The sequence below is a fragment of the Pristiophorus japonicus genome, chromosome 15 (assembly GCF_044704955.1).
Source record: "Pristiophorus japonicus isolate sPriJap1 chromosome 15, sPriJap1.hap1, whole genome shotgun sequence".
Taxonomy (NCBI): domain Eukaryota; kingdom Metazoa; phylum Chordata; class Chondrichthyes; family Pristiophoridae; genus Pristiophorus; species Pristiophorus japonicus.
In genome coordinates this window covers 66,469,696-66,493,357 of record NC_091991.1, presented here as the reverse complement: position 1 = coordinate 66,493,357, position 23,662 = coordinate 66,469,696, and the positions used below count along the sequence as shown (strand labels likewise).

General features: G+C 43.2%; 1 protein-coding gene across 3 annotated transcripts in view; it reads left to right on the top strand.

Moving 5' to 3' along the window:
* LOC139280825 (proline-rich protein 5-like) overlaps nucleotides 1-23,662 on the top strand; it is an 80,235-nt gene that overhangs the window by 5,719 nt on the left and 50,854 nt on the right. For all 3 annotated transcript variants that reach the window (XM_070900556.1, XM_070900557.1, XM_070900555.1), the window contains 4 exons: nucleotides 2,332-2,412; nucleotides 4,636-4,684; nucleotides 16,007-16,064; nucleotides 16,915-17,006. In XM_070900556.1, coding sequence (XP_070756657.1) covers nucleotides 2,332-2,412; nucleotides 4,636-4,684; nucleotides 16,007-16,064; nucleotides 16,915-17,006 — 280 coding nt within the window. The remainder of the gene's footprint in view (nucleotides 1-2,331; nucleotides 2,413-4,635; nucleotides 4,685-16,006; nucleotides 16,065-16,914; nucleotides 17,007-23,662) is intronic.

The following is a 23,662-nucleotide window of genomic DNA, read 5'->3' as shown; positions in this document are numbered from 1 at the left end:
CCTTCTTCCCCCCCCCCCGACCCTTCTTCCCCCCCCCCGACCCTTCTTCCCCCCCCCCCCCGACCCTTCTCCCCCCCCCCCGACCCTTCTTCCCCCCCCCGACCCTTCTTCCCCCCCCCCCGACCCTTCTTCCCCCTCCCCCTTGTCCCTTCTTCCCCCTCCCCCTTGTCCCTTCTTCCCCCTACCCCCCTTGTCCCTTCCCCTCCCCCCCCCTTGTCCCTTCCCCTCCCCCCCTTGTCCCTTCCCCTCCCCCCCCTTGTCCCTTCCCCTCCCCCCCGTCCCACCCCCCTTCCCGCCACCCGTCCCTTCTCCCTTCTCGCCCCCCCCTTCTCTCTCGCCCTCGCCCCCCCCTTCTCCCTCCTTCTCACCCCCGTCCCCCTGCCTCCCCCTCTCCGCTTCCGCCTCGCCGCCTCTCGCAACCACACACCGCCCCCCCTCCCCGCCCTTCCTCCACCGCCCTCTGGCTAGCGATCAGTGTAATCGGAAATCAGTGAAACTAACAAAATCCGCGGTAATATTGCTGTTAAATATCCCGTTAAATGTTAAACCCTTTTAGACTCACCTGGGTTTTAGCCACATATTGACTGCTAAACAAACGATATGGCTCTGAAAAACTAATTTTAATTTTGTGGAGTGTCAAATTTATCTACTTTAATAAAAATTAAGATTTTTAAGAAACGTTCATCTTTATTAAGGTTTAACTTTTCTCCATGTGAGGACCCGAATCTTTGTTTTGCTCTCTAACGTTTTTAAAAAGTAAGAATAAAAAGAGCTTGTTCACTTCCTCTGCATTGCAATTGGTTGTTTAGACAGCTTATTGACGTCACAGCAGCTCGCACTTGGGGATCCCCATTAACTTACTGGTCCCAACTGAACGTTCTCGCTGCTGAGATCACGAGATTTTTCTGGGAAGCTTACTTCGGGGCCAGCGGCGAACGTCTCTGCTGACCGCAGATTATGGGCCAATGACGAGTAATATTGGACGGGATATAAATCCGACGTTCCGCTCGATCCCGTTGGTTTTTCATCTGGCGAGTTAAGCTAAACTTAGACGGCTCTACTAATAAATCTCACTTCACTTGTATTGACAGCTCTGAATTTCTTTCCACCTGATCCCAGTGCTTAAATGCCAGTTTGCCCGCTCTCATCCCAAGCACATGGATATACAGTCCCACTCCTGAACTCCTTTAAGTTCCCCTCTCCATCTACTGTAAGGTGCATGCACAGGAACATGTCCTTCAACGGTGGAGATTCTTGCCGTTTCTGGGTTTAGTTTGAGCTCAGTAATCTGCATCATGAATAGGTGATCAGGGGTTTATTGGATAGCGATGTTCTCGTTCTCGCCCCACAAAGGAAACATTCAGGGGTCAGAGGAACGAGCTATACTCTTTTTATATACCGGGAAATATCTGCAAAGAAGATACTAAGTTTTATACAATGTATAAAAGACATGAAGTTATAACCCAAGACTATGCATTTAAGTACAAAAATGGTACCTCATTTGAAGATATATATAAAAATGATTTGTGTAAGCAGTCTATGAAGCACTGATGATGGACAATATACAGCACTGGCATCACCTACCGCTGGAGTATCCTAGGGAGAGGTGCTCCTACAGATTTTAACTTGTGGGACTGATGGTACATGCTAAAGATGTGTCTCCCCAGACAGGTGCTTTGTAATTAGTTTCTCTGTAAAAGAATTATATTAAACTCAGATGTGAAAGACAAGTATTTATTATTAATCTCATTTAAAAAATGTTTCAAGCATAAGTGGAATTGGTTGTACCATTGCTGACATTTAAGAAACTGTATATTTGAATGGAGAAGTTAGTGCAAGCCTGTTTACTGTCACTAGATGTTTGTAAAAGTATATTCAGGGCCTTCCTTCCTCTAAAGAAAAGGGTCTGTACTGTGGACAGTCTTTATTAATCAATCAAACCCTGTGTCTGTCATCCAATCTACTGGTCCTAGTCTATTTACAGTAATGCTAGTCATCCCTTTTAAACTAATTAGTGCAACCCACCAGATCCTTACTAATAAAGGAAATTAACTGCACTTTAACCTGCAGCTGGCAGCTACTTTGCCACCTCCCAGCCCCACCCCACCACAAGATTGGTTTAATTTAATTGAAGTCAAAAGAGGACAAATCATTTATAAGATGAGGCTGGGTGAAATATAATACAAAAATATGTGTGCTACAAACTTGAAATGCAAACGTCTGACTGATCACTAGTCACTGCAATGTGCTAACAGGCAGTACCCATGTGAGGTCCCACGACTGTATTAAATTGGTCCAGTTATAGACAAATACTGAATCTTTGTTTTCCAGCATACAGAATGCTGTAATCGCTGTGTTCCAGCGGAAAGGTTTACCCGATAATGAACTTTATAATCTCAACGAGGGAGTCAGGTGAGCAGGAGACGAGAATTTCTGTATGTATGAGGTGAACCTTTTTATTGCTGAAATGGTGGGCTGTTTAATTGTGCGTGCCTGACTTAAGAAGGACCCAAAACAAGCAATTCCAATGGGTCATTTGATCCACTGATTAGCCGATGGAGAAGGTAAGTTTTGGTGAGGGAGAATGGTGCTTTCAGTAATAAATACTCTCCCCAGCTAGGGCATGTGAAAATATAGTAAATCTAGCTGATATAGGGCAATTGTGCTTTAATTGTCCTTTCCCCTTCTCCCCAGTTACCAATATTTTCAAGTCTCTGCATGTACCTAGTAACTGATTCGCTTGTGTCAGCAATGAGACCTGTCAGTAGGTGAGCAGCTTCATAGGGACCAACACCGATCACCGTTCTTTACTATTCTGGAATCATGGCCGGGAACTGTCCCAAGTTGGGATATTTCGGTGCATTAAACTTTTAAGATCTCCTACAGGTTGGCAACCTTATTTATTTCCTCCTCCCATTTTCTTCTCTATCCCTCTTATTCTCAAGGCAGCAAGTCTTTCTTGGGGTTTGCTCTGAAGGCAACTGTGACTAACTCATCTAAATGGCAATTTAAAAAAAATAGCAAGCTTGGGCAATGTGTATTGGTGGACTATTTGACTGTGGCTCATCACAGCTGAGCCTGAGTCTGTCCTGGGTTTGATGTTCACAGCTGCATTTCCAGTAGTGATTCTTAGATAACGAACAACAAACTCTTCCTCGCACCAATTGTAGTGCTCCCATTGCATCCCTGGCTGAAATGGGTTTACCCAACACAGACCAGGAATGGAACTTGCAACCATTCTCTGAGATTCCAAGCCATAATTCTCTGATCGGTCTCCCATGCTCCACCAGCAGAGATTCCGAGCTGTCCTCAGTTAGTTGGTGTGTGTCTGTGGCAAGATTTGTATCAGGAATATTCTGTATGTACCTTCAGCAGGAGTCCCCCATGTCTGTGAAAATAAATTAATTCCAGCAATAGCAGTTAACAGTGAACAACTTATTTATGCTTTCCTAGCCGAATACTATACAGGGTACCACCATTGTAATATCATTAGCCATGCCCTGGCTGAGACCAACTAACTCAGCATAAACCAAGGACTGAATATAGATGATGAACTGATCTGGAGATGCTTAGAGCCACATGACTTAAGTTAACTTCAGTAAAGGTGCACATTGTTGAGGTTTACAATCTCTCCAAACCCATTCTTTAGGTTGTACCATAAGCAGCTGTGGTTATTTTCTTCCCAATTTTCTATTCTGTTCTGAAGGTGCAAACCCTTGCTGGAGTTCCCCCAGTGACTGATGTTTGAGCTGAAATATTTAGAAAACAAACTACAATAAAAAAAAGACTGTTGATAAATTTAGAGCATAACCCACAAAGTGGAATGTTTCACATGATAGTAACAAGTCAAGGGGTTGAAATGATGTTAGACCATAAAAGTGACACTAGGGCATTTATCTGAAACCATATGTTCTTAAACACATGCTGAACTGGTGTGTGGGTGTGTGTACTTTTTTGTTTTTCTTTACTTTAAAGCAGTATTAAGTTGAAATCAGCCATGTTCTCATTGAGTCCTGAATGGCCTATGTTCCTGTTATGTTCCTATTCAGTTGAAATTGTGTTCTTAATTTGTGACACTTGAGTTTGGTGATCGTTTCCTCTGTTCAGTCTTCCACTCACTTGAGGTGTGGGAACACTTTACATTTCAGACCCTGGGCAGGGAGAGGGGAGCAATTTTAACGCACCCCACCTGTTGGGAAGCTGACAGGATCGACTATAACGCTGCTTTTTATGCTTGCTTGATTTTACTGTCCATTGACGTCAGTGGAGCAATATTGGGCGGAATGTATAACTGGCGTTCCACCTAATGCTGTGGGCTTCCCACCTGACGTGTATGGTTAAAATGACCCCCTCCGTGTCACTATCAACACTACCTAAGGCCAGGTATGCCACAGTCAGAAGCAGAGTAAAGCTCACTCTACTCTGCCCAAACAATGTGTCTTGGTCTCAAACTCAAAAAGTTCCACTTACTGCACAAATGTGACTTTGTTTTAAATTTCACACACTATCCTCTGTGGTCTTTGAGTGAACTAGTTAAGGGCAGTTTTGTAGAGTGGATCCATGGCAACTAGCAACTAGTTGAGACTGCCCAGACTCGCTTCTAATCGCGATTTCTCCTTTCTTTCCTTGGTGCAGGCAGTTGTTGAAAACTGAGCTGGGATCATTTTTCACTGAGTATCTTCAGGTCAGTATCATGTATTTTTCCTCAGTTACCATTCTGAAATGCTCATGTACAAACTTTGATTTTTTACATCTGTAGTACTGATCTCTGCCCACATGAGATACAAGTGGAAAACTGGTAGCACAGTTTACACCAGCTCCTATCTAAGGGTGAGGCGGGGCAGGAGGATGTCAAAGCTTGGCCAGTGAACCCATATGGTTATCCACTTTTAAAGGGGCTTTGCTGTCTGAAACCAGGGTCCCTCAAGAAGCTTTACAAGGCTTTAGTGACACTGCATGTGTGTTGATAATATTGAGCATGACGTGACATCTTGTACACATTATGGATTACTGTATTTAGGATGAAGAAGTGAAACACAATTGGGGAAATGGGAGGAAATATAGTTATTCTCCAGCAGGCCACCTCATAAATTCTGTAGTGGAAATTCTTTCAGGAACTGGGGATTCCCCAAATTGAGAAAGAAGAACTGCTATGCAATTTACATTGTTTTACTGATTTAAAAAAAAAAATAACCTTCCTCTGAGAAGTGACCGTGCATTGCAGAGAAATCCAAGCTTGCAACACTGCATATTCCCACCACTCGAACAGCGACCTTTATCGGCTCTTCCTGGTTTCTTTCTAGCTGGTAAAAATGGTGTAGGAGGAATACATTTTCCACAATACCAAAAACCCTGTCGAAGGGCTTCATTCTTGAGCTGTGTCTTCCACGAGGGCCACTGTCAGGAATTCCTCAATACGCTACACCACAGAGAGCTGGAACATAGATATATATCTATAATTTACTACACAATAAGCTCCTGAGCTAGTTTCAAATATACCACACTGGCTAGTTACCGTAGGAAAAGGCCATATGAATTCTGGTTGAGCTAGAAGTATCAGTCCTGTCTACCACACTTGCCTCCTGTAGTCTCCTACCCACTCTATCGCAGCACCTCCAGCGCTTTGCAATTCCTCGCCAATCTCCTCCCAGCCCACTCTAAGCTCACATTCACCTCCTGTTTCTTCCATCTCCTCCTCACCATTCTGTTCCCCTTTGCCATTTCTAGACTTGAGTATTGCAGCACCCTCTTTGCTCTCCCATTCTCCACCCTTCATAAACTACAACTTCTCCACAACTCTGCTACACGAATCCTTTCCTACACTTAAGTCCTGCTAGCCCATCATTCCCATCCCTACTGCCCTACATTGGCTCATAATCCCACGACATATCACCTTTAAAATCCTGCCCTCATCTATAAATCCTTCCATGGCCTTGCCCCACCCTATCTTTACAATTCCCTCCAGCTATATATCCATTGCTGAATACTCTGGGACTAGACTTTACACCTCACATCGCCTATCTATGGCCCATCTATCACCCAAAACTGTCCTCTATCGCCCTTTTTGAGCAAAAAGTGGAAACTAGGCCCAAAACATCGCCGGAAAAACAGGTGCCTAAGTTTCTACTTTGATCGCCGAGATGATCGCCCAAATGATCACCCACACAAGGCCCATCCCAAGTTTTGGCACCTAGCATGCACTTCACTGGGCCGCTGCAAGGCCCAAAAGAGTGCTGAGAAATAGTTGCTTTTACTGGGTCTAAGGGAAGGAAATGGGCACTACGGACGCCATTTTGAACTTCAGAGGAAGGGTGGAGAATTAGCTGAGAGTTATTTAGTGAGTTAATTTAAAGATAATTACTCAGAATATTGGGACAGGGAATATAAATAGATATTATCAAATTATTTTTGGTAAATAGTTTTTATATATTGAAATTATTTTGTAAATAGCTTTTACATAGTGAAGTTATTTACTGATATTGTTGGGGCCTATCAAACTGACTGGTATACAGCGTAGAGAGTGCAGAGTACAGTGATTAGAGAGTAGAGTATAGAGTAGAGAGATTATTAAAATTAGTGAAAGTAATTATCGATAGTGATGGGGCCCATGCTTTCCCTGCCTTTAATTGTAACTGCTCACACACTGGTTACTGAAAGGATCAATCGAAGAGGTGGCAGAGAAATGCGTAGACGGAGATGAAGACAGAGGAGGAGACCGTACAGACAACGTAGGTATTGGAAAAGCAATCTTACCTGAACTTGTCTGAAAATGCTTGTCTTAGGAGGCTGCGATTCCGGAAGGAGGTCATCGATGAGATATGTCAACTCGTCAAGGGTGATCTGCAGCCTTCCAGCACCATCAGAACCGCACTGTCCGTTGTGGTGAAGGTTACTGCTGCCCTAGCCTTCTACGCTTCGGGATCTTTTCAGGCTTCAGCTGGCGACATCTGCCATATCTCTCAGCACGCTACACACTGCTACATTCGACAGGTGACTGAAGCCCTTTACGCTCGCAGGATGGACTTCACAAGCTTCCCAATGACCAGGGAGGCACAGACTGAGAGGGCTTTGGGTTTCTCGAGAATAGCAGACTTCCCCAAGGTGCAGGGAGCAATGGACTGCATGCACATTGCCCTGAAAGCCCCCTTAAAGAACGTGGAGGTGTTTCGTAACAGAAAGGGGTTCCACTCACTAAATGTGCAGCTTGTTGTCAACCACAATCAAACAATTTTAACAGTGAATGCTACATTTCCTGGCAGCATCCGTGATGCGCACATCTTACGTGAAAGTGCTATCGCTGACCTGTGTCAATCAGCCAGAAGGTCACGGTTGGATGCCGGGGGATAAAGGATATGGCCTTGCCAGTTGGCTGATGACCCCTCTGCGTAATCCTGCCACTGAAGCATAGAAACGGTATAATGAAAGTCACATAACGACTTGCAACATCGTTGAAAAGTTCATTGGAGTCCTAAAGCAGCGCTTCAGATGCCTGGATCATTCTGGAGGCAGCCTGCAGTACCACCCTGATCAGGTAGCAGAGTTTATTGTGGTGTGTTGCATGCTGCATAACCTAGCTATAAAGAGAGGACAACTAATGCCAGATCATGCTACAGGTCCACCTCCAGAAAGAGATGAGACAGAAGAGGCAGACAGCAAGGATGAAGAGGAGGAACAGGCGGGAGAGGACGCGGGCGAGGACATAGGGGAGCTTAATCAGCCTGGCGATCTAGCACCGGTACCACCACACCTTTCCTGAAGACCAGTAGCCGGTGGCAGTTACACGGCCGCTAAGCTTTTGTGTCAGCAGCTCATTAATGAACGCTTTGCATGAACTATTAATTATGGATATTCAAATGTTCAATTACAGTTATGGTTAATCAAAAGTTTCATTTGCATGGGTTTTCCTTGTTGTCTTTCCTGCATTGGCCTAACTAAAGTTTAAAGTACTAGCAAAGTAAAAATACTGGTATAATAACAGAATAAACAAACAAATATGCATGGAAAACTAAGTTTGAAAACTAATGTAACTAAGAGAGAAGGCACAAAAGTAGTTGTTAAATTTTTTTTTTTATTACCAAAGATAGAATTTTTTTAATTAACTATGAACAACACCGTCCCTCCAACCCCCCGCCCCCCCCCCCACACCAACCCACCCTGCCCTCAAATCCCCAAAACGTTATAAAATGAAGAAATTGAACATTTAAGTAATAAAAACAAGTGAACATTTAAGTAACAATAACATTTTATGGAACTATTGAAAAACACTCCCCCCCCCCCCCCCCCCCTTCTCTACCTGCGACGACGTTTCCTTCCAGATCCTGTCCCACTCCGTGTTCGCACCCCACTCACCCGTTTTGATCCACGCAGACCGACACAAATGCGTTGTCTAGTGTGGGACGGCAAGCCTTCCTGCCGTGGTGGAGGTGACGGAGCGGAAGCAGAAGCCTCAGGCTCCACTTCCGAGTCAGGAGGAACTGTGTCCTCCATACTCGCTTGTGTGCTTGGGGTCTCGCTGCGAGTGGACACGACACCTTGGGGTGCAGCGCCATGTCCAGCCAGCAACGCATGCCGTAGGGCATTTGTTGCAGCTGCCTGCTCCCTAATCGCCTCCAATGTCTCCCGAGCAGTCTGTGACTGCTCAGATGACCAGCTGGAGAAGCGCATGCAGAACCCGCTCCAGGTTGTGGAGAACTGGCTCCAATTTGATGAGAAACCCGCGAACCCCTGGATAAGGTCACGACCGATCGCGACCGTCTCCCTGCACAGGGATAGTAAGTTCTCCGTCTGGTCCTCTGTGGTAGGCATGCTGACCGGACCTTCGTACGGTCGGCGTGTGCAATGTCACGCGCCTTGGTGTCACCACCTGCACACCGCTTGGCCCCGATGCCTCATCCATCTCAAAAAGCCTAACATGACCTCATTCAAAGATCAATAGTATATCTCAATTATATATCAAATTACATTATAATTGCATAACATTACATGCATAACTAAGATATATGTAGTATTTACTATTGATTCACACATTGCACAGTTCTCATTACTCACGTGACTCAAAGGTGGGTTCGGCCACACCACAGGTTGTGACCGAACTGCTTTCTGGCCCCACCAAGGCCACCGCAAGCTCCTCGAAAGCACTTAAAGACTGGAGCATGGCAGAGTCCCCGCCAGTCCTGCATTACTTGCGGTGGTTGATAGATATCTTCTTCTGTAAATAAGATAACATTGCACAGTATAAGCAAATGGATTTGACAATAAACATTTAAGATTGACAGATTTATATGTTCAATTACAAATTTGCATTACATTGGATAGGAGTAAAATATTTCATACTATAACATTCAACTTTATGCTGGGTTGCATAAATTTATTCATAATTTAGTTATGTTTAAAAATTACGAAATAACATTGCAGATTCTAGTTACAATTTCCATACATTAAATAATACATATGGAAGATTTCAAATATTAATTTCAACTTACTCTGTCAGCTGCCAGTAGGCTGTTCCATCTTTTGTGGCACTGGTCCGGTGTCCGCGCTTCATTTAATGCCGGCGCTCTGCCCAAATCCTCCGATATGCACGGGGTGGAGATTTCCCATGCCCACCCCGTGTCAGATACTTCCACCTCGTGCTGACTATATTCATGAGGGCCTCATTGGCCTCCTCGCTGAAGATCTTGGTCCTTCGCCTTTCCATTTATCCCTCCATTTTCAAAGAATAAAATGCTGCTCATAAATTTTTTAATTAAATTCTAAGTAGTATTATCATTGCACTTAACAGTATTTAAAATTTGTTAAAATGCGAAAATAATTCAAAATATGTGTAATATTATCAGATAAATTCAAACAATCCAGAAACTCTTTTCTTTTTTTTTCTCTTTTCTCTTTTCTTCTCTCTATCTCCCTGACCCCCTCAGAGCTTCTGAGCACGTGTGATGACCCTTGACCTCTCAAAGCGGCAAAGAAAATCAACCTTAAAAAAAAAAATCAAACTACACATGTGCAGTATAACGTTGCTAGGGAAACTTTTTTTTTCATTCACTTCCGTGACGATCGCCCATTTGACATCGCCGGGGTAAGGCTGAGTGGAAAATCGCAACAAAAAAAAATAGGTCTTGTGCCGGCGATCAGCACGGGCGATATGTCTCACATCGCTGGAACAAGGCCCATTTTTTTGGACCTTGGCCACTTAGTGGAAAGTCTAGCCCTCTGTTCCTCTGACTCCGGCCTTCAGTGCATTTCACCCTCTCTTTGCCCCATCTTTAGTGACAGAACATTTACCTATCATAGAATTATAGAAATTTATGGCACAGAAGGAGGCCGTTCGGCCCATTGTGTCCGTGCCAGATGGCCTCCGGCCTCCCTTCTGTGTTACTCTTTGGAAGTCCCATCTAACCCTCACCCTCTTTCTCCCGCTACATTTAAAAAAAAAAACATCTCTTCACCAAGCATTCAATCGCCCCTCCAAATGTTTCCTTCTGGCTCAATCTATTTTTCTTACCCTCAGTTGTGAAACACCTTGGTATATTTTCTTGCATTACAGGTGCTATATAAATACAAGTTGTTTCTATTCCTTTTTGCTTACTCTAGTGAGGCTGAGAGCCAGGCCTTCTAACAGTATTTTGGTAATATCTTTCATGAGCGTTAAAATAAACAAAGGGATCAATTTTGAATTAAAGTCCTGGCAGCTTCTCTCACTGGGAGTGTCTATCATTGATGGCCACTTAGGGCTGTCACATATCTGACTTAGGACTTCCATTTTTGAATGTGTTGTGTGGAAACTATTAAGAGGTAAACGAGACAATAAACATTTTTTTTTAAACAGTCTCATTATGTGGAGCTAGTAACTTTTGAAGTTATGAAGGTTTTTGATTTTTTTCATCAGCAAAGTAAATCGAGAAACACCCAACCCTATCCAACCACCTTCATAGCTAAGGGATTTGAGTATAGGAGCAGGGAGGTCTTACTGCAGTTGTACAGGGCCTTAGTGAGGCCTCACCTGGAATATTGTGCTTAGTTTTGGTCTCCTAATCTGAGGAAGGACATTCTTGCTATTGAGGGAGTGCAGCGAAGGTTCACCAGATTGATTCCTGGGATGGCTGGACTGACATATGAGGGGAGACTGGATCAACTGGGCCTTTATACATTGGAGTTTAGGAGGATGAGAGGGGATCTCATAGAAACATGCAAGATTCTGACTGGACGGGACAGGTTAGATGTGGGTAGAGTGTTCCCGATGTTGGGGAAGTCCAGAACCAGGGGACACAGTCTTAGGATAAGGGGTCGGCCATTTAGGACTGAGATGAGGAGAAACTTCTTCACTCAGAGAGTTGTTAACCTGTGGAATTCCCTGCCGCAGGGAGTTGTTGATGTCAGTTCATTGGATATATTCAAGAGAGAGTTGGATATGGCCCTTACGGCTAAGGGGATCAAGGGGTATGGAGAGAAAGCAGGAAAGGGGTACTGAGGGAATGATCAGCCATGATCTTATTGAATGGTGGTGTAAGCTCGAAGGGCCGAATGGCCTACTCCTGCACCTGTTTTCTATGTTTCTATGAATAACATTAGGGTAGCTTTGAGTTTATCTTTAACGGCCAAACACATTTAATAAGTTGTAAAAGAACAAGTGGATAGTTGCGCTAATACAATAACTGATGAGCTTTGCTAGCTCCTCGTGTAGTAGTTTCTGTCTGCTATGCTAAACATTGTAAGTAATATTCTAGTGCAATGGTTCCTTTTCTTTTCCTACCATCTACTCAAGCTATCTGGCCTGACTCTCTCTGAAAGCTTTTGACAAACTTACTCATCTGAACAAGTGTGAAGCGGATTAAATAACTGTTAATTAAAAATAAGTTGCCAATCAAAAACATATGGGAACAAATCCCAAAAGAAGCTTGTATTTTGAATTGCTTCCGTCACTGCCTCAGACACCAACATCCTACAAATGGAGCTATTGTTGCAATAATTGTATTGAGCTGAGCTGGCACATGACACATGTGAGTGAAGCTGGTTTAGAACCTCTTGTATATAGTGACAGAATTAAAGAGACAAATACTGTTCTAAATCTTAGATAAGAATGCTTCCTTTTTATCACAAGTGGAAAAAGAAATTGCATTTTTATAGTGCCTTTCATGTCCTGAGGATATTTCAAATGGATTCTTGAGAGTCTACCGTTTTAATATGTTCACACTTTTTGTTAAAATAGCAAACACAGGAATTTAACAGAAACACATTTATTTATGACCCTGATTTTGTGGTCAGCAGCGAAGTGAAGGTGTTCACTGCTGGATCTAAAGTACATTCCACACACACATCTCTCGATCCCTGTGTCAAAAACCTTGGGTTTTCCGACTTCCAATTCAAATCAACGGAACTTAATGGGAATCCCCTTGTTCAGTCTGCTGTGACATCATCAGGCTGTCTAAGCAACCAATCAAAAGGCAGAATCTACAGACAGTGAAAAAGGAAGTGAGTAAGCCCTTAAAATTTTAGCATTTTAAAATAGTTAGAGAACAAAAGATTGGGGTTCTTACATAGGGAAAAGGCAAACCTAAAATGAAGATGCATAAACTTTCCAAAAAAAATGTTTAAATGTTTGAAAAGTTTCTTAAAAACTTCAATCTTTATTAAAATGGACAAATTTTACACTGCACAAAATTAAAATTAGTTTTCCAGGCCATTCACCTTTTTCTCGCTGTCAATACACTGTTAAAACTCCAGTTACACCTAATCTCTTTGGGTCTAACTTTTAGTGGGGAATTTACCACGTACTTACTGAGGAAGAGCCGACGTTTTATCATTTTCAATGATTTACAAGATTTCACTGATTGCCATCTCACAGTCTAGCCAGTTTCAGAGCTTTCATTGACAGACCACAACTTCAGGATTTCCACATGCGCCAGTTCCCGAAGTTGCGGTCAGTTTCAAAGGTGGAATAGCTGCATTCTCTGAGAGTTCGTCATCATACCGACTGCAAATTCAAGGCCAATATGTTTGTTATTAGTATTGTACAATACAGTTTCAACCCCATTTAATATTGTAGCACTGCTCTCGGAGATCCTAGTGTAGCTTTTTTGTATTCAAGTTCTTTGATGCTATTCACCTTTAATAATAGCAGTAGTTGCTAATTTCTTTACATTAAGTAAACCTTGCCATCAAAATAGATTAGATGAAACTACTAAAATGTAGCACTGTTGCTGAAGGCACAGAGTTCAGTGTATTTCCAAAGTTTGCAGTTGCTAAATGACACTGAACGGCAACAATAAACTGAGGATGTGCCCAAGGAAATATCTGTGAACACTATACAATTAAAACTCTGGAAACATCTTTTGGATTGTTTTTAAATCATGACAAGAGTTGGATTTCTTCATCCCACACAGGCTGCACACAAATTTAAACCCAGTGCTTAACTGCAGAAATTGTTGAGTCAAAGTCAACCAGGACTTGGCTCAACTACAAAATTGTCCTTCCTCCCTCCATCTTCCGATCACAGATCATATTTCTTGGAAGAATAGGAAAAATGCCTTTTTATTCCTGAATCTAGATTTTTTTTAAAAGGAGAATTGTTGTCTTTGTGAACAGTTTTACAGCCAGTCTTGTTTCTGGGGCATGTAATAATTGGCATGTTCTGTAAAATATACCCATGGTTACTGATGGGGGAGAGTTAAGTTGATTAACAGTGGTACAGATGTTTCCATGATAGTTTGTGCTCCCTTATCGCAATCTTGCAGTTTCAATATTTGTACCAAAAATATCATAATGATATCATATGCACACTATTGCTAAACATTAAATGCCTTAAAGAGTTGTTGTTCATGCTAACCGATCCAGCCAAGTTCAACTGGTTTCAGCTTTTCTGCTGTGTGCTTACTTACCAGTGGAGCAGAGAGCACCTGATTGTTATGAAATGGTTTGGTGTCCCAAGAAACACTACAAATTGCCAGTCCTCAGACTGACTCCAAAAAGCTGTCCAATTAAGTACCTCCAACTCCTTAATGTATTTATTGTCCTTTATACAATAGCACAAACCGTGCTGTTTTGTACACTACTCCCTCGCACCCAAATGCTGGTCCTCGCAAAACATGGTGGAAAATTACAGAATTCTAGCTTACTTCAACAGCAGCATTTAAAAAAAATATTAACAATATATTTGATGAAGCTAAAGCTCCCCAGATTAATCTCTCTTGATTCTGTTCCATCACATGGTCTGCTTAATTAGCCCCTCCAATCAAATTTTTCTGTACCCATGACCTCACTTGCTGTTTAAATTTATTTATCCAGACAAATTAGCAGTAACGAAATAACTATTATCATTCTTTATTAACAAAAACAGATTTTTTTAAAAATACATATTTTCTTCCTCCTGTTTTCCTCTTCCAGTGTTCTCTCTGTGCAGTGCACCTTCCCAGGCGGAGGGCACAGGCTGGACACCTGATCCTAAGCCTCTGACATTAGCTGCTAAAGGTACTTTTATATTGATGTGCCTTTGGCACGACCCTCACTGCCTCCAGCAGACAGTAAGAAGATTAGCTCTGCACTTCTCCAAGAGAACTGAGGTTGGAGGCATGAAAAACCAGTGCTTCTTTTAACAAGCCTTTGAAAGGGAACTGGAAGTACATAGGTGCATTAAAAGGGAAGGTGGTGCATAAAGGTCATTTGTGCACCAGTGTTCTGAAGCCTGGGCACATGTATACAGGTACATTTAAGAGGTGCACAGGAGTAATCCTGGGGTGATTGGCCTTCTGATTCTTGTTCCTGTGGAGTAACGCTTGGCTGACACCCAGCACCTCCTCACTGGAGCACAGTTGAAACCTGAAATTTGCCAGAATGGATCTTGTGGTGGTGAACCCTGCATGTCACCACTCTCATTTAGAGGATTTTCTGAATATTATACATTGAAAATGTTCCACACTGACGTGGTGTCAAAGTGTGTTAAAGATTTCTGGAGGTCGATGTTTCTGTATTTACTCATTTTAATTCACCATTTTGCTAAGAATTAGCGAGACAGAAATTTCACCCTTTAGTACCAAATAAAGTGTACTGCACCTGGGTGAAAGGAACCATTGTTCTTTTATGAAGAGATGGGGTGTGCCCTGTATGCTTTTTAGAACATTTTACAAATGTGGTGCAGATCAGGCAGGAGGAAAATGCTGTGCAAAGTTGGTAAGATGAGAATATTGTATCTTACAAACTGAAAACCATTATTTTAAAATTCAACATGATAGCTGCTGGAGCTCTGCAACTTCAATAAATCTTCAGTATTTGAAGTCTTTACAAAAAGTTATGAGGTTTTAATTTTATTTAACTTGGCACAGGCGCGATGGGCTGAATGGCTTCCTTCTGAGTGGTATGATTCTGATTCTAACTTTAAAAAAAACGATATTGGACAAACATCCTGACACACATTTAATATTGTGTGTTGTTCCCGATTATAATGCTCCTTTAAAACTGTGATCCACATTAACAATTATGTATTTTTGAAGTAAATATGGCAGTTTAAAAAATTCTGCAGCACCTGTTCTCATAAGGGTTGCCATAGATCTAGAATTATACTACTGCCCCTGAAGCTCCCACTCAGTAATTTTATTTGCAAGTAGGAATTCCATTTGCCCAAGTAATTCTTGATGGCACAGGCCTCTAAAAGAAATGAAAGCTTCTCCACTCTGGTTCATCTCTAACTGTATGTAGGAATCCGAGGGGCCGATTTTAACCCTACTCGCTCAGCAGAAACCTGGCGGGTGAGCCGTTAAAATCGCCCTGGCTCATGCCTGTCCGAAAGCCGCCATGATCGCAGCATCTGCAATTTTAACCTACTCTCCTGAGCAGGCAGCAAGGACATGTGCCCAGAGCCAACAGGGTCTTTCTTTACATATGCATGTTGCGGCCCAATGACATCATTGAGACCCGACTCGGGCCTGAGCGGAGAATCCACCTGGAGTTAAAATTGGGGCCAGAATGTTTGTAAATGTGGTGAATCTTGATGTTTGTTGTTTGTTTCCTTGTGTAGAATCAGCTGCTTACCAAAGGGATGGTGATTTTGAGGGACAAAATTCGGTTTTATGAAGGTAAGAAGAAAGCTTTGCCAGTTTACTTCCAACGATTTCCAGTGTGTGCCAGTATCATTAAGAAATCGTAATGCTGCTCCTGATGAACCGAGAGGACTGCTTGCTGATGCCAGGTGGAAGTATTCACAGAGACCTCCACTGAAACAAACCTCTGAGCCAAAACACACTGCCTCCATACCTGAGACTATGGGGGCGAAATTGCCCAGCGCTCGGTTTGGGGTGCTGAATTCGATGCAAGAGCCGGGAATTGGGCACTTTTGGGGGGAAAAAAATCATCTAGGCGCTCTCTGGGCGGGAGGGAGGCGTGACTGGGGCGCTGTGAGTCAGCGTGATGCGAATGTGCTGCGTCGCATTGACCCGTCGCAACATCCTGCCCTTCTCTCAAAGGGAAGGGCCACTGTGAACTCTGCAGACACTTCCGTGGCGCCCACTGGGCCACCAGGAAACGTTCATTGATTCAAGAAGTTCTTGACATAATTTCTGCTGATACTTATTTTTGGGCAGTCATTCATCTGCTAACATCTAATATTTAAAAAGTCTGCACCTTTTAAAGTGTTTGGTTGAATGAACCATCTAATAAATGCAAATGATCAGATACCAATGCAAGCACAAAATTTACATTAGTAACAACACATTTTGATAAATTATAGTAAGGCAAAAATGTATTGATCATAACTAAATATGAAAATGCCATATATAAACAGACGAGGATTACTGTGTACAGGCAGTACCAACTGATGCACAATGGTACCACGAAGAAAATAAGTTAAAGTAACAATATGATGAATGACAGGGACCTGTTCTGTTTTAACCCTTCCTATTCCTTAGATTATGCATCTTTTTTATATAGGACAGAAATTACTCGACACAGTGGCTGAAATTTGGGACTTTTTCTTTTGTGACATCCTTCCTATGCTCCAAGCAATATTTTACCCTGTCCAGGTAAGCTACTTCTGTATTGTCTCAATAAAACGTCCCTTTCTCCTGTTCCACTCACTTCCAAAACTGTATTGTGCATTTCGTGTGTTGAGTTTCCTAAACTCTCCTTTCTTAAATAGAAGGGAGATGTGGTGTTTCTATTCTGATGCTGATCAGTAACCAGCATTACACTTCTCAACTGAGGCACATTACCACCCAACAACTAATAACACAACTCCGAGTGGCTTTGAAATGAAAAACAAAACTAAATTGCAATCAACAAAAAGCATGGTGGCAGATATGTTTTTACTTCAAAGCACGTCAAGCAGGTTGCTAATACAGCAGATGAAGTAATTTAGTGTGTTTAAGAGGGTAAGAGATGAGGAATTGTTGTGTGAAAATAGTTCTGTACATTGGGAGGAAAATGAGAACTCTTGTCTGACTTCACTACACGATGTCGCCACCATGGAATCATGGACTATTTATAAAAATGATAACTTCCTGAATGGAGCATGGACATCACTTGTAAGAAGAGGTGTTTTGGGCGATATATGGCCCATATATCACCCAAAACGGACCTCTGTTGCCCATTTTGAGCAAAAAGTGGAAACTAGGCCAGAAAGATCGGCGGAAAAATAAGCCCCTAAGTTTCGGCTCACTTCGCCGAGCTGATCGCCCACACATGGCCCATTTAAAGTTTCAGCACATGGCCGGGCTACTCGCTCGCCGAGAACATCGCTGCATAATAGTTGTTTTTCACTGGCTTTACTGAAGAAAATGGGCACTACGGTCACCATTTTGAAGATCGAAGAAAGGGTGGAGACAGCTTAAAAAATCGAGCTTAGATAGTTGAGTTATTTAAGGGTACTGTATAGATAGATCTACTCAGATTGTTATTTATATTTAATTTTACTAATAGTAGCCTAGTGGATTAGGCATTTTTTTTAGTGAAAAGTGCATTTATAGCAAGTGAAAATAATTATTGAAAGTGATGGGATCTAGTATTAGACTCTGGCTGGAACAGAGAGAGTATTATAGACTGAGATTGGTATACATTGTTAGACTGAGGCTTGTATAGAGCAGTTTAATAGATAGGCATTTTTTATTGAAAAGTGCATTTATAGCAAGTGAAAATAATTATTGATAGTGATGGGACCTAGGCTTTCTGCGCCATTACTCGTAACTGCTCACAAGCTGGTTTCTGAAAGGATCAATCGAAGAGGTGGCAGAGAAATGTGTAAATAGAGACAGAGGAGGCGAGCATACAGCCAACGAAGGTACAAAGAAACGTAATCTTACCTGAACTTGTCTGAAAACGCGGAGGTGTTTCGGAACAGAAGGTGATTCCACTCCTTAAATGTGCAGCTTGTTGTTGACCACAAGCAAATAATCATGACAGTAAATGCTACATTTCCTGGCAGCATCCATGATGCGCACATCCTACGTGAGAGTGCTATCCCTGACTTGTTTCTCAATCAGCCAGAAGGTCACGGTTGGATGTTGGGGGATAAAGGATATGAACTTACCAGTTGGCTGATGACCCCACTGCATAATCCCATCACTGAAGCAGAGAAACGTTACAATGAAAGCCACATAGCGAGATGCAACATCGTCAAAGACAATTGGAGTCCTAAAGCAGCGCTTCAGATGCCTGGACTATTCTGGCGGCAGCCTACAGTACTACCCTGACCAGATCACTGCTGCAGGTCCACCTCCAGAAGGAGGGGAGGAGCAACAAGAGGAAGAGGCAGAAGAAAAGGCTGGTGAGGACCTAGGGGAGGGCAATCAGCCTGGCGATCTAGCCTTGGTCCCACTCCACCCCCACCCCCCCGGAAGACCAGTACCCAGTGGCAGTTACGTGGCTGCTAAGCTGTTGTGTCAGCAGATCATTTATGAACTGAACGCTTTTCCTGAATTTACATTTACATTTACAGTTACCATTAAACAAAATTTGCATTTGCGTTGAGTTACGTTTTTGCCTTGCCTGCACTGGCATTTGCATTAATGCTTAACTTAAGCAAACTTTTGTTATAATAATGGAATGCACAACAAATGCAGAACAATTGTTAAAATGTTATGCTTAACGTAATTATAAGAGAATGCACAACAATTGTTAAATTCAATTTAAAAAAAAAAAAATTATTTTATTTTATCAACACCCTCTTTTCTCCCACCCCCCACACCCAACAACAATGAACGCACGAACTTTAAAAAAAATGTAACATTTTATATAGAAAAAAACAACCCCTCTCCCTACCTGCGGCCACGTGTCCCTTCAGGCCCTTTACCAACCCGTGTTTGAACACCACCCGCCCGTTTTGGTCTCTGCAGACCAAGACGGGCAACGGCAAGACTTCCTGCTGTGGTGGAGGTGTCGGAGTGGAAGACGAATCATGTTCGTCTTCCGGGTCAAGAGGAACTGTATCCTCCCTACTCGCTTGAGTGCTAGGAGTTCCACTTTGAACCAACACGACACCTTGGGGTGCAGCGCCGCGTCCAGCCAGAAATGCATACCAAAGGGCATTGGTTGCGGCGGTCTGTTCTCTGATCCCCTCCAAGGTCTGCCGTGCTAACTCCATTGACATGACAGACCAGTTGAAGAAGTTTGTGGAGAACCATCGCGACCATCTCCCTGCACATGGAGATCAAGCACTCCGTCTGCGCCTCCAAGGCTCATTTCGCTGACCCGACCTCTGGGGGTCGGCGTGTGCAATATGACGCGCCTTGGCGTCGCCGGCAGCACACCTTTTGGTCCTGGTGCCTCTTCCCTTGCAATGGAGATTACCTCAGGTTCATCCCCGCCGCCCCCCCCCCCCCCCCCCTCACACAACAGTGGACGGCTCGTCCAGGAGCTGCAGCTCCTCCGCCACCACCACAAACGCATGGCTGAGTTCGGCCAGACCACGGGTGGTGGCCAAATGGCTCTCATCACCAACCAGCGCAGCCGCACGCTCCTCAATCTCAGTTAGTGGCTGAAGCTGAGCAGAGCCACCCCCACCGTCTGCCTTTGCTCAGCACGGTTGATCGATATCTTCCGCAAACGAGAAAAGAGCAAAGAATAGCATAAGCTAATTGAATAGGTAGTATCTTGAGGACATAACAGTTAAAAATGTTACATGCTGATAGTTCAGAACACTGTCTGGATCTTAACATGGTTTACGTAATACATTTATGAATGACAAACTTACATTCAATGCAGGAGATTCATTGTTCTAATAATTTGCATTCATCAGTTAAATATTAAATGCAACTTACTCTTGCTGCAGTGACCAAGCTAATCCATCTTTTTCTGCACTAGTCTGCCCCCCTCTCCTCACGGAAGGCAGACGAGACAACATCTGCAATCTCTGCCCATATTTTTCGGTATGCACGGGGTGGCGGTTTCCCATGCACACCCTGAGTCAAGTCTGCCCACCTGGACTGCACCTCGTTAACAAGGGCTTCATTGGCTTCCTTACTGAAGAGCTTTGCCCTTTTTCTCTCTGAATCGCCTTCTAAAGACATTTTTGCTATTGTTTTTCAGTTAGGTATTCCCTCTGATTTTTGACTCTCTCTCGCTCTCTCCCTTCTGCACATGTGTGATGACCCCGACCTCCCAAAATGCGGGAAAGCCAGTCGACAGGAAAAAAAACTCTCGTGCGCAGAAGCCTGTTGCTAGGGAAGCTTTTTCCTTCCACGTTCGGTGGGCGAACGTGATATCACCGAAAAATCAGATCAACCATTCCACATCGCCAGCCTAAAATCGGCAAAAAAAAAGGGCCATGTCCCAGCGATCACTAAGGCTGAGTCGTCCTACATCGTTGGAGCAAGGCCCATTTTTTGGGATGATGGCCACTAGTGGAAAGTCTAGCCCCTAGTATTTAAAATATTAATGGAGTTCTATTTTACAACAAGGACAGCAGAGGATTTCGGGTAAAGTTTAGTACATTTTTTTAAAGCTCTGCTAAATTCTACTATTCCATGGATCTATTTTTACTGTTATTGGTTCTAAGTCCATCAGGTGATGGTGCTCGGCTCTTTTCTCTATTGTTACCATTTATTGACTGGGTTAACTAAGTAAATCATCTGCATGGGTTATGTATGGGCTTGGCTCAGTTACTGATGATCTCATTCATGCCAAAAATTGCTGGTCACAGGAATGTGGGAAGGGAGGATCTTGAGACAATCACTATCACTAGGGGGGTAGTGCTGGACAGGCTAATGGGACTCAAGGTAGACAAGTCCCCTGGTCCTGATTAAATGCATCCCAGGGTATTAAAAGAGATGGCGGAAGTTATAGCAGATGCATTCGTTATAATCTACCAAAATTCTCTGGACTCTGGGGAGGTACCAGTGGATTGGAAAGCAGCTAATGTAACGCCTCTGTTTAAAAAAAGGGGGCAGACAAAAGGCAGGTAACTATAGGCCGGTTAGTTTAACATCTGTAGTGGGGAAAATGCTTGAAACTATCAATAAGGAAGAAATAGCGGGACATCTAGATAGGAATAGTGCAATCTAGCAGACACAGCATGGATTCATGAAGGGGAAATCATGTTTAACTAATTTACTGGAATTCTTTGAAGATATAACGAGCATGGTGGATAGAGGTGTACCGATGGATGTGGTGTATTTAGATTTTCAAAAGGCATTCGATAAGGTGCCACACAAAAGGTTACTGCAGAAGATAAAGGTACGCGGAGTCAGAGGAAATGTATTAGCATGGATAGAGAATTGGCTGGCTAACAGAAAGCAGAGAGTTGGGATAAATGGGTCCTTTTTCGGGTTGGAAATCGGTGGTTAGTGGTGTGCCACAGGGATCGGTGCTGGGACCACAACTGTTTACAATATACATAGATGACCTGGAAGAGGGGACAGAGTATAGTGTAACAAATTTTGCAGATGACAAAGATTAGTGGGAAAGCGGGTTGTGTAGAGGACACAGAGAGGCTGCAAAGAGATTTAGATAGGTTAAGCGAATGGGCTAAGGTTTGGCAGGTGGAATACAATATCGGAAAGTGTGAGGGAAAAAAAACAGTAAAAGGGAATATTATTTGAATGGGGAGAAATTACAACATGCTGTGGTGCAGAGGGACCTGGGGGTCCTTGTGCATGAATCCCAAAAAGTTAGTTTCCAGGTGCAGCAGGTAATCAGGAAGGCGAATGGAATGTTGGCCTTCATTGCGAGAGGGATGGAGTACAAAAGAAGGGAGGTCCTTCTGCAACTGTATAGGGTATTGGTGAGGCCGCACCTGGAGTACTGTGTGCAGTTTTGGTCATCTTACTTAAGGAAGGATATACTAGCTTTGGAGAGGGTACAGAGACGATTCACTAGGCTGATTCCGGAGATGAGGGGGTTACCTTATGATGATAGATTGAGTAGACTGGGTCTTTACTCGTTGGAGTTCAGAAGGATGAGGGGTGATCTTATAGAAACATTTCAAATAATGAAAGGGATAGACAAGATAGAGGCAGAGAGGTTGTTTCCACTGGTCGGGGAGACTAGAACTAGGGGGCACAGCCTCAAAATACGGGGGAGCCAATTTAAAACCGAGTTGAGAAGGAATTTCTTCTCCCAGAGGGTTGTGAATCTGTGGAATTCTCTGCCCAAGGAAGCAGTTGAGGCTAGCTCATTGAATGTATTCAAGTCACAGATAGATAGATTTTTAACCAATAAGGGAATTAAGGGTTATGGGGAGTGGGCGGGTAAGTGGAGCTGAGTCCACGGCCAGATCAGCCATGATCTTGTTGAATGGCGGAGCAGGCTCAAGGGGCTAGATGGCCTACTCCTGTTCCTAATTCTTATGTTCTTATGTTCATTTCTGGTCCACACACACGGACTTCAGCACATAATCGAAGGTGATGTCCAGGGCAGTACAGAGGGAATCCCGCACTCTGAGGTGCCATCCGCCAAATGAGAAATTGAAATCCGGTCCTAGTTTCCATTATTTAAAGAACAGCGGGGAGTTCTTGTGCCTTAACCAAATTTCCTCCCTCAACCAGCATCACCAAGACACATTAACTGGGCATAATGCAATTGGTGGATGCTACTTGCATAACAGTCACTGTACTCAAATTATTGTATGTGAAGTAATTCGAGATGTTTTGATATAATAAGGCACTATGTAAATGCAAGCATTTTTAGTTTTGTAAGTAGATTAGAGAACAGTGGGACATTGTAGGTTATTCACAAGTGAGCAGTTTATTTTGTGGAAGACTACTGGGGAGGAGGAAAGTGTAGAAAAATATTCATTGAAATTTCAAATGTCAAAACTTCAAATATCTTGTCTAAGCCCAGACCTACAGATCATTGACTACTCCAGTGACGTTAGCAGAGTGACATCGCAGAGCCTTGCTCAGGGCAGGCACGGGTCATGTGATAAGCCACGCAGATCACTGCGCCTCGATTGCCAGGGAATGGTGGCAGGATTTTGGAGACTGCGCTGATGACCAGCACAAACTTAGTAGAAGCTGCAAAAGTATATCAATCGCTCCCTTGCTAGATTTTTCCATTTTCTCACCAGCAATAACACTTGGCCATTTGAAGCAAATGGCTGATACTCCGTTACAGAGCTTCCTAAAATTGAATGTCGCTCCTTTCATCATTGTTGCAAAGTTAAGTTTTTTTTAAATATTGCTTTATCTGCATTTTTATTGGTGCATTAATTTTTGTTGCTGTTTAGGGCTAAATTTTCTGTACTGTA